The sequence below is a fragment of the Protomyctophum parallelum genome (assembly GCF_964188405.1).
Source record: "Protomyctophum parallelum genome assembly, chromosome: 1".
Lineage (NCBI taxonomy): Eukaryota > Metazoa > Chordata > Actinopteri > Myctophiformes > Myctophidae > Protomyctophum > Protomyctophum parallelum.
This window is the reverse complement of record NC_139697.1, coordinates 96524461-96536540: the sequence shown is the minus strand read 5'-3', so window position 1 is coordinate 96536540 and position 12080 is coordinate 96524461. Positions and strand designations below refer to the sequence as shown.

At 44.4% G+C, this 12080-nt stretch overlaps 1 protein-coding gene across 2 annotated transcripts in view; it reads left to right on the top strand.

Moving 5' to 3' along the window:
- Positions 1-12080, top strand: part of LOC310866910 (transmembrane protein 47-like) — a 217382-nt gene that overhangs the window by 9166 nt on the left and 196136 nt on the right. For both annotated transcript variants that reach the window (XR_014569968.1, XM_083776706.1), the window contains exon 2: positions 5181-5321. Coding sequence is in view for 1 of the 2 variants with exons in the window: in XM_083776706.1 (XP_083632832.1) it covers positions 5181-5321 (141 nt within the window). In the remaining variant the exon portion in view is untranslated. The remainder of the gene's footprint in view (positions 1-5180; positions 5322-12080) is intronic.

The window sequence follows — 12080 nt, the reverse complement described above, 5'->3', positions numbered from 1 at the left end:
TTCGATTTTTCAAAAATAGCAGACCTACAAGAGTGGCGCGCTATGAGCTTGTAGATCTGCTATTTTTCAATAGCTAAAGCATAACATGATGCTAACACCAAAAGGGGTTCCCGTTCAGAACCTCTGAACTGTGTGGTTCGGGGGAACCACCACGGGACCAGTTGGACCCCTGAGGTTCGGGGGAACCACCAAGGGACCCGTTGGACCCCTGACGGGGCCGTGACTCTGAGAACGTATATACGAGAACCAACTGGAACCGTTACGGGTTCATTTGGTTCCATTTGTACACTTGCAGAGTTAAATTAACCCATTTAGACCTGAGTTAAAAAACATTCACTTTGAAAGAATATATATTCAAAGATTTGCGCCACATTTTTATGATTTAAAATAAAAATAGCAGATCTACAAGCTCATAGCACGCCACCGAGTGGCGCGCTATGAGCTTGTAGATCTGCTATTTTTCAATAGCTAAATTATAACATAATGTTTAAAACACCGAAGGGGTTCCCGCCCGAAATGGGTTAACACTGGGGATTTGAAGTGGGGGGGGGGGTCTGTGAGTGCATTGCACGTTATGCAATATGTTACCGGTATGCATATGAATTGAGAGAGGATGAGAATCAGTAGTCTCTAACAATGTGTCTGTCTGGTCTCAAACCACTGGACTGATGCAGCGCCGTGCATTTTGGGAACGCTGCCAGTAGGAAGTGAGACTATCCAAACCGTTTTAGATGTTTGAACTTTGAACTTTATAATTCGATACGGGACCCTGTCAGTGGAGGTCGGATTGGGCTTCAACGTGGACCAATTATGGGGATGACTCGCTGATGTCTCAGCATCAACATCAATGGTCAAATGTGAACTGTTAAATGGTGCATTTATACTGTACTGTAGTTTAAGCCTTTATCCAAAGCGCTTTGCAATGTGCTGCACATTCTCTCTCTCTCACACACACACACACACACACACACACACACACACACACACACCCATTCCGACGCACTCGATACCAACCCTGTCCCGAAGCCAGTCATGTCACGTAGTCGGAATGGCGGTGTGTCTGAAGGCCGCTCTGTTCCCACATTTTGTACAAACAACCAATAACGGTCATTGTTGAAGACCAGGGTATAGAAGATGGAGACCTACTTCATTTGTCCATCCGTTTTCAAAATAGCAGATCTACAAGCTCGTAGCGCGCGCTATACGAGCTTGTAGGTCTGCTATTTTAGAAAAATCGTGAAAATATTTATTTCAGAATACTGGAGGATTTAGAGGATTATTTTTTTAAATTTCGAGGTCAGGCCTAAATGGGTTAACACAATGCAACAGAAGACGGTGTGTTCCGTCAGCTTGGTAGTAGACTGCGCCGCAGTCACTAATCAAATTGTGAATGTCAGATGTAATTAGTAAATAAACCGTGGCTGTGGCTTTATTTGGATGAGTTTTGTCTCCTGAGTCATGCTCTCGTCGTGGTCCAGACAGAGAAGGTTCAAGACAGTCACTCTGAGTCTCTGACTCACTCATTTAGTTTTTCTTTTTCAAGTCGTCCAGGAATGGGATTATCCAAGTCAGTGGGAAATCGATGGTTTGTGTTTTTAAGTTCTCAAACGTTGCATTTTACTCAGATCTCTAGAGAGACTGACTCGTCCAATCCAAAAAACCTACAGAAAAATCCCATCCCGTCCCACTCAAACTTTACTCCCACTCGCATCACGCTCCCGTAGTTTATTTGTCTTGTTTTTATTAATAGGTTAGCCATTAGGAAAGGTAATGGATTTTGTGTGTTTTCTTTTGTGTTTCTAAATCCCAAAGATACGGCACCAGAAACCGTTAATCTGTAGTAATATAACAAGGCTAATTCCCGCCCGCTCCCGTTGACTCTTCATTCCCGTCCCGTCCCGTAATATACATTTTAATCCCATCCCACGGGAATCCCACTGGACCCGCGGGAATCCCACTGGACCCGCGGGAATCCCACTGGACCCGCGGGAATCCCACTGGACCCACGGGAATCCCACTGGACCCGCGGGAATCCCACTGGACCCGCGGGAATCCCACTGGACCCGCGGGAATCCCCCAAAAATGTCACCCTCTACTTATAGATCCTCTGCAGCCACTGGTTCTCATTTCTCAAGACACTGAACTTAATTTAGGCCTGACGTCGAAATTAAAAAAATGTCTTCTAAATCCTGACAGTTTTCTGAAATACCTATGTTTCTATATCAGTGCCAGTCGTGCTCAATATTTCATGTCAAGGATCCCAAAGATTATATGCATTTGGCCACCGACCCCCATCTGAACATATGTTGTTCCAGGCAGGGATGCCCCCAGAAGCAAAGATCTGAGTTAAAAACTCTGAAAGAATATATTCAAAGATATGCTCCACATTTTCACGATTTTTCAGAAATAGCAGACCTACAAGCTTGTAGCGCGGCACTCGGTGCCGCGCTATGAGCTTGTAGATCTGCTATTTTTCAATAGCTAAAGTATAACATAATGCTTACAACACCAAAAGGGGTTCCCGCCCAAAATGTGTTAACTGTCTTAACTGTCGTTAGAGGTTCCTCCGTGTCTTGCTCAAGGACCATCTGACACCCAAGATCCACCGGTTTAACCCATTCTGACCGGGCACCCATTTTGGTGTCAGCATCATGTTATGCTTTAGCTATTTAAAAATAGCAGATCTACAAGCTCATATCGCGCCACCGAGTGGCGCGATACGAGCTTGTAGGTCTGCTATTTTTGAAAAATCGAAGAACGACTGACATTTTTTTAATCTGATCTCAGGTCAGAATGGGTTAATCAGACCAGTGTGTGTCCAGTGGAAACCTCGTATGAATCTGATCTCAGGTCAGAATGGGTTAAAAAAACAAGCCCTCCCCCCCAAAAAAATGAAATAAAACGGCAACCGGAAGCGACATCTGACTGGTCACATCAATTCTAGCCATGCCGTGATTAGACCATGTGTTGTTTTGTCCTGTTGTTTTGTTGTTCTTTTTTTTAAATAATTGTGTAATTGTATTCCGTGTGACCTGGTTGTGTCCCCAGTACACTGTCACAAAGCTCTCCTGCGGTCCAGAGTGGGCACACGTGAGGTGTGTGTGTGTGTGTGTGTGTGTGTCACAGTGTTCACTCACCTCTGGGGTGTGTGTGTGTGTGTGTGTGTGTGTGTCAGTGTTCACTCACCTTGCTACCTCGTGTGTGCGTGTGCACACCTCCCTCTGTGGGATTACAGCCCTTGTTGTTTCATGTTTGTCAGCACAGCGCTTCCATTCAGCGCAGGACTCTGAATCATGCTTTTGTTAGCAATGCTCCCCCCTGTAACCTGTGTGTGTGTGTGTGTGTGTGTGTGTGTGTGGACAGCAAATTTAGGCATAGTCTTTTGATTAAAATTCTATTTAGTCATATCTTAGTCATCTGAAAAGATTTAGTGTTAGTCGACTTTTTGTGTCGACTAATTATCATAAGATTTGAGTCGAACAAATGTAACAGTTTAGTCAGCCTTAAATGTATTTTGTCGGTGCCTTGATGGCGTCGTAATGCCAGATTATAATTACACTTGGTTGCATGCTGAAAATAGTCGATCTACAAGCTCACAATGTGTTGCAGTGCCACACGTTGTGAGCTTGTAGATCTGCTATTTTCAGCATGCAACGAAGCATAAAATGAAGTGTCTTAGTTCTACTGGATCTCTTGTTAGTCCCTCTCAAACATTTTAGTCTAGTTATTATTTGTTGATGAAATTGGTATACTGTATTACCGTAGTTAGTTTTAGTCATCATAGCTTAGTTTTACTTTTTTATTTTGTTTTCGTCAGTGGAAAAAAGCTATTCGACGAACATTTTCCGTCGTAGTTTTAGTCGACAAAATCCAAATGTATATATTTTCCCTGAAGCTTGTTTAACCCATTTTGGGCGGGAACCTCTTTTGGTGTTAGCATTATGTTATGCTTGAAAAATCGAAGAACGACGGACATAGAAACATAGCTTTTTCAGAAAACTGTCAGGATGTAGAAGACATTTTTTAAATCTGATCTCAGGTCTAAATGGCTTAATGTTTCAAAATGATTTGGTGGAGTTACTCTTATAATTCTGAAGAGATCCGGGTTAGTTAGAGTGTCGTGCGGTTTAGGGGTTGCGGTTGAACTTACACTTAGCCGTGCGCTTGGTGTTATGCACCGAAAATAGCATCCTGGCTTCAGAGGTTAAAAATGGCGCGGCAACATATTTCTTTTTTCAACAGCATTCATTCACTCTCAGCTTCAGGCATGCCTCAAGACCAGAAGAAGGTCTCCAACCGGATGAGTGACATAAAACCTTTAATTGTTTTCCCCAATGCTGGCTATAAAATAAATGGGGATTTCTGCACAGCTTGAGCGTGCGGAGGCTTTTTTATTATTCATTTGGTTTCCTTTTGGCTGTAGTTTACTCAGGCAGATGACTGGCCCAGTAGTTCTAACATAGCACCACACAAGCTCACTGCTCTCTGCTATATTCTTAAAAATAGCCAAAAATGTTTGGGAAACTTTGAATAATTTAGAATTGTTTTAACCCATTCTCAACGGGCACCCATTTTGGTGTCGGCATCATGTTATGCTTTAGCTATTGAAAAATAGCAGATCTACAAGCTCATATCGCGCCACCGAGTGGCGCGATACGAGCTTGTAGGACTGCTATTTTTTGAAAAATCGAAGAACGACTGACATTTTTTAGAATCTGATCTCAGGTCAGAATGGGTTAATCAGACCAGTGTGTGTCCAGTGGAAACCTCGTATGAATCTGATCTCAGGTCAGAATTGTTTTAACTCAAATCTTCTCTCCGGGGGGCACTAAACCTTTTCCATATCACAAATGCTGTGATATGGAAGCAAAAGGTCCAGAATTCATACGTATTGGCATCAACATGTAGTTGAAGTATCAAAACTGAGACAGTATATACTCATGTTTTCAAAATGTCTAAAAATAAATTGAAAATGTCCGATATACAAGCTACAAAGCTACAAGCTCAAAGTACAGCTACAAGTACTGTACTTTGAGCTTGTAGATCTCCTCGTATTAGCCTGTACTGTACAGTATGTTTTGTTTTAACATTCTGTGTGTGTGTGTGTGTGTGTGTGTGTGTGTGTGTGTGTGTGTGTGTGTGTGTGTGTGTGTGTGTGTGTGTGTGTGTGTGCCTGGCAGACTGGCAGATTGCCACCCTGGTGCTGCTGATAGCCGGTGCCGTGTCGACGCTCGCAGCCTTCCTGGTGGCGCTCATCTCCCTGTGCCGAGGGACGCAGAGACGACACTATCGCCTGGTGGCCGTGTTCCTGCTCACCGCAGGTGAAACCACTTCTGTTCTGTCTTTTCCTTTTATTACATTTAATTTCATCCATCCATCCATCCATCTTCAACCCGCTTATCCGTAGTCGGGTCGCGGGGGCAACAGCTCCACCAGAGTGCTCCAGACTTCCCTCTCCAGAGCAACATTAAGTGACTTCCTCCTGGGGGGATTCCGAGACTTTCCAAGGCCAGTGAGTCGGTGTATTTCCTCCAACTGCGCCTTGGTCTGCCCCGGGGTCTCCTCCCAGTGGGACGTGATCCTTGGTCTGCCCCGGGGTCTCCTCCCAGTGGGACGTGATCCTTGGTCTGCCCCGGGGTCTCCTCCCAGTGGGACGTGATCCTTGGTCTGCCCCGGGGGTCTCCTCCCAGTGGGACATGATCCTTGGTCTGCCCCGGGGTCTCCTCCCAGTGGGACGTGATCCTTGGTCTGCCCCGGGGTCTCCTCCCAGTGGGACGTGATCCTTGGTCTGCCCCGGGGTCTCCTCCCAGTGGGACGTGATCCTTGGTCTGCCCCGGGGGTCTCCTCCCAGTGGGACGTGATCCTTGGTCTGCCCCGGGGTCTCCTCCCAGTGGGACGTGATCCTTGGTCTGCCCCGGGGTCTCCTCCCAGTGGGACGTGATCCTTGGTCTGCCCCGGGGTCTCCTCCCAGTGGGACGTGGTCCTTGGTCTGCCCCGGGGGTCTCCTCCCAGTGGGACGTGATCCTTGGTCTGCCCCGGGGTCTCCTCCCAGTGGGACGTGATCCTTGGTCTGCCCCGGGGTCTCCTCCCAGTGGGACGTGATCCTTGGTCTGCCCCGGGGTCTCCTCCCAGTGGGACGTGCGTCCAGGTCTAGAGGGGCGGGTACTGTAGCCTGGCCCAGCCTGTGTGGTTTCAGGTCTAGAGGGGCGGGTACTGTAGCCTGGCCCAGCCTGTGTGGTTTCAGGTCTTGAGGGGCATGGCAGCGGAAAACAGCGGGAAAAACACAGATGTCACCAATTTTTGAGCGACTTTTTCCACCCTGGTGACTTTTTCCAATGCAATCTTTTCTTTTTTAGCCGAATGCGAACGAAAATAAACGCCTGGGTACCGAGGCTAGGTATCAATTCAACAATTCTTCAGCCAATGGCTGTGTTTTTTTCCCTCAGTGTTTTACCTCCATTTTGGTTTGTAAACGAAGGCCGGCCTGCTGCTCATAAATGGTAGTAGCAGGAATTTCGTTGAATGTTTTGAACCAAGCCGTCCGTCTTTGGTAGTGTTTTCTAGCTCGACTGTATGCGTTGTGATCAAAACAGAATGGGCGGTGTCCATTTTGGGTACACGCCCAAAGTTAAATTACTGCGTACATTACCATGTAAATTACTGTGCACAAAATTAATTACGGGGTACAAATGGACCCTTTTGGGTCCATCTGCTTCCTTTTGTTACTGATTCGCCTACTGTTCGATAGCTTCAGTCCTGCAGTCTGACGTATGCATTCTGTTACTTCACGGACCATATTTTATAATCGCTTGTTTGTTTATTTTAAACCCTAATGCGCAAACAAAATACATTTTGTCAGCATGTCAAATGCCGTAAAAGTGACCGGGGCTGTTTCACTGTATACTTTTGGCAATGTTTAAAAAAAAAAGTTAACCACATATATATATATATATATATATATATATATAGAATATAAAAGACGTTTTATTTTTTCCAAGGACCATACCGGCGTCACTACGTCACTGTCTATTCACAACTTTGGCCACAGCTTAACCCATTCTGAACGGGAACCCATTTTGGTGTCAGCATCATGTTATGCTTTAGCTATTGAAAAATAGCAGATCTACAAGCTCATATCGCGCCACCGAGTGGCGCGATATGAGCTTGTAGGTCTGCTATTTTTGAAAAAAATCGAAGAACGACTGACATTTTTAGAATCTGATCTAACTGTAAACATAGACCTTTTTAAATGCCGGTTCCGTGGGTTTGTAACTTTGTACTTTGACCATGACGGAAGAACGTTGTGCGTTCTCCCCACGTCTCTGCAAACGTCTACATAGGCCAGTGGTGGACACAAGTACTCAATGTCTTTTACTTGAGTAAAAGTATCAATACTGCAAGTACAAGTCATGGAATTCAACATTTACTTGAGTAAAATTACACAAGTACTGGTATAAAAAAAGTACTCATTGTGTGCAGAATGTCCCGTTTCAAGTTTTCAAATCTATTAAAAAAAAACATTTTGAAAATAGCAGATCTACAAGCTCACAATGCGTCGTGATGCGACGCGTTGTGAGCTTGTATATCAGCTATTTTCAAATGGCCAAAATGTATATATAGGGCTGATGTGGTTACTGTATGCTTTGTAATTATAATCAAAATCTAGTTAACTATGGTTTTCAAATAAATGCAGTGCAGTAAAAAAAGAAAGTACAGTATTTGCCTCTGAGATGTAGTGGAGTAGAAGTAAAAGTACCGGAAATGGGAAATACTCGAGTAAAGTATACGTAAGTACAATATATGTACTTAACCCATTCTGGGCGGGAACCCCTTTTGGTGTTAGCATTATGTTATGCTTTAGCTATTGGAAAATAGCAGATCTACAAGCTCATAGCACGCCACCAAGTGGCGCCCTACGAGCTTGTAGGTCTGCTATTTTTGAAAAATCGACTGACATAGAAACATAGCTTTTTCAGAAAACTGTCAGGATGTAGAAGACATTTTTAGAATCTGATCTCAGGTCAAAATGGGTTTAATTACTTTGCACCACTTTGATTATTTTATTAGACAATAGAAAATGCAACCATATACTCTGTTTCAAGTAAAAGTCCAGAATTATAACGCTGTATATAATTATAACAACGTATTGCTGCTTCACGACAATCATCATAAGGCCTTCTTGTTCCTCAGACTAAAATGTGAGTGCTTTCTGGGACAGAGAGAGGAATGAGGCGTTTTGGGACAGAGAGAGGAATGAGGCGTTTTGGGGGACAGAGAGAGGAATGGGGCGTTTTGGGGGTGAGCTCACTCTCTGCGGTGTGGAACGGAGAGTCCCATGTGAGCCTCAGTGAACTGGCTCTCATGGAGCCGCAGAATCACACTTACCCCAAAAAATGTGTTCCCACAGGCTGCTCCCCCCCAGCTAACAGCCTCTCTCTCTCTCTCTCTCTCTCTCTCTCTCTCTCTCTCTCTCTCTCCCCCCCCATCGCCACCACTAACTCCACCCCTTGTTGCTTAAAATGGGGCCTCTCACTTAGGAAGTGTTGTGTCCTCAAATATACATGTAGCCGATCTACAAACTACAACATCGATTCGAATCGCGATTCCCGTTGTATGTATTAAATTTTTCTGGTTACAGTAACAGGAGTTTTCACTACATGGTGTTTGTGATATGAAATGTAAGCTCACCCTAATCACAGTAAACTTCATGTCTTCAGTCATTTTCAAGTTACTGTAGTATAGTCACTTCAGTGGGCTGGAGTCGATTGTGATGAAATCCTACTGTATGTATTGAATTGAGAATCATTTTGAATCTGGAAAAGAAATGCTTTTGAATTAAAAAAAAAATCTTTTTTGGATTGAGAATCGAGTTGAATGGAATCAAATCGTGACCCCAATAATCGGAAATCGAAGATCAAAGATCAAAGATTCACAGCCCTAGTTGCGATGTATTGATTTGAGAGCTTTGACACCGCAACCTCATAAGGCTGCAGTTGAACCAGGATGATGGTGTGAATTAAATGTGTTGGATCAAACTAAATGTTTTATACACCCTCAATTTCGTTTTTGTGGTTTGCTTTAGCTGATTTCCTTATGGGTGGTACATATTTTGCAACTTTTAGACGCTGGGCATGTCAAATTTAAAGATGTAATTCGTAAGCCGTATGTCCTACCTGGGATTTTATCTGGGGGGGGGGCGCACGTTGTTGTTACTCCCGACATTCCGCTAGTCCGACAACGTGGCCGGTTAAAGGCCTATTCATAGTCCAGTTTTCGGTGAAGAGGTGACCACCGAAAACTACAACATGACGTCGGTGGTCACCGCTCCCAACACATCTCTGTTTTTACTAATCACCGTTTCGGTGGTCACCTCTTCACCGACAACATGGACTATGAATTGGCCTTAAAGGAGAATTCCATACTAAAAGGCTTTCTTACCTTTCTTTGTAGTTGTTACGTCCCCACCAAAGAGGTCCAGGTGTTATTTTGTGCAAAAGCTCCTTATTGGCTATTTCCCCTACCATGATCCCTACATGAATTGCATTGAATTGAATGGGAATTGAATGGGGCCATGGGGTGTTGTGCTAATTCTCTTATTTCCATCGCTCAAAATTATAATTTCTTTGTATATATCCTCTCTTCATAATGTAAATAATATCCCAAGCGGCACACTTTACTACTTCTTTCAATAAAAATAAGCGAATTAGCATAACACCCCATAGCCCCATTCAATTCCCATTCAATGCAATGCAATTCATTGAGGGCTTACAGTAGGGAAAATAGCCAATAAGGAGTTTTTGCACAAAAAAACACCTGGACCTCTTTGGTGGGGACGTAACAACTACAAAGAAAGGTAAGAAAGATAAGAAAGCATTCTAGCATGGAATTCTCCTTTAACTCTATCAATGCTGCGCCCTGGTGGCGTGCGTCTATTGGCTAATGCCACGCATATCTCTCATAATTATAGCGGAGCCTATTTGAGGCGACACCACCGGTCATCACCTACTTCCGGGGACACGGAAGCCTTTCAGGCGTGGACATTAGACATGTGTGTTGTGATGCAGACAGCTGAAGCAGACCCGTGCGGCCCCCAATTTGTTTTATTCATCTCCAAAAACATGCTTGTTTTCTATGATCGCCTCAATCTGAGGCCTATTTCAATGGGATGAGTTTTTTTGGATCGTGTCCAGCCCATAGTATAAAATGAACGATGACATCACAAACAGTGAGGCGATGATGACGATGGAGGCCAGACCCGGTAAAGGTCCCAGTGCACACTGGACGCGTTTTCGTTTTTCCGTCTGTTTTCCGAAAAACACGTCCAGTGTGCAACCAACCACTGCAACAACTATTTTTCAACGTTATAAACTAAGCCTACTAAGGGGTCGTCCGATGTCGTCCTAGGCGATATTTAAGACTCACCCGTGGCTTCCGCATGCGGTTATGTTTAGGGTTTTGGGATAGGGTTAGTATGGTTGGAATATTAATAATATCAGATTTATGGGTGTACAGTATGTGAAACTTCATCTTCATCCATCTTGAAGGCAACTAAGCAACAGAACTTGCCGAGGCGGTGTCAGGTGGCGCTTATGACTCCCGTTTCAAACGAAGTAGTACCCCCTCGTCTTTGTAGTTAAAATGGTAAATGGGAGCATTTATACAGCGCCTTTTAATATCCACAGCGCTTTACTATGTATATATTACCTTCACCCAGTCTCACACACATTCATACACCGGCGGCGCATTCAGTGTCTTATGGCAGTCTGCCGTAACTCTGGGGGAGCGGGCTGGGAAAGATGTGGGAACCTTCTGGGGGGGGGGGGGGGGGGTCCGGGAGCGGGCTGGGAAGATGTGGGAACCTTCTGGGGGGGGGGGGGGGGGGGGGGGTCCGGGAGTGGCCTGGGAAGATGTGGGGGTCCGGGAGCGGCCTGGGAAGATGTGGGAACCTTCCGGTTCCCAAGCGTGCCGCTCTACCCCCTGAGCCGCTGCCGCCCATGTTTGGTCGGTTCCTCCTGGTGCTTCGCGGTGGAATCTCTGGCAAAGCTAATTGCAGTCTTAATCAAACCACATTTCTAACACCAGCAATTAAAACACATCCTTCCTCAATCCTCACAGACGCATAAATAGCAATATGAAAAACTAACAAGGCGTAACGAACGGCCACGACCCGCCAACTAAAATGTGTGTTCCGCAGTTTTTTGGGTTTTCTTTTTTTTTTTCTTTTTTTCTGTGCTGACACAGCTGTGAGTGAGAATTCTCAGTAGTAGCCTCAGACTTTACACGTCACCGTTTGGTTGTTCTAGTTCAGCACAAAAAGAACCAAACCTGATTCAAAAGGCGGATGCTCTTTCTTTCTTTCTTATTCCTTTCTTCCGTCCGTCAAAACCCACCTCAAAATTGTTCCTGCGTGCGTGGGGAGGAAGGGGAGACTGTTTAGGCCTGGCTGTCACAAAGATGCAAAACGATATACTACTACATCTGTGACTAAATTTGACTGAGGGACTGCCATTGGATTTCTTTGAATTTTCGTTTTTTCATGTCATATGAAAGCAGGGAAACATAGAACCATAGAGTAATTAATGTCTTGCAGAAAACGGAGAGTTGAGAAAACAGGCTTGAAAGGTTCACTTCTGTGGTCTCTAACATTACACCTAGCTACATGTTTAAGCATTTATTTCATATTTACATGTCGATTTCAGCTCTGCCACTTATTTCAGACACGCTCTAGTATGTGAAGAGTCTGCCTGTGCAATTAACTCATTTAAAAGAAAAAAATAAATATATAAGTTTTTCTCCTCTGGTGAAAAGCTGTAATTTGTGCGATCTCAGTCAAATCTGGTCACATATCTGATTTACTTTTATACCACTTAACCCATTCTAGACGGGATCCCCTTTTGGTGTTAGCATTATGTTATGCTTTAGCTATTGAAAATAGCAGATCTACAAGCTCGGTGGCGCACTATGAGCTTGTAGGTCTGCTATCTTTGAAAAATCGAAGAACCACTGACATAGAAACATAGATTTTTCAGAAAACTCTCAGGATTTAGAAGACATTTATAGAATCGTTCCCAGGTCAAAAT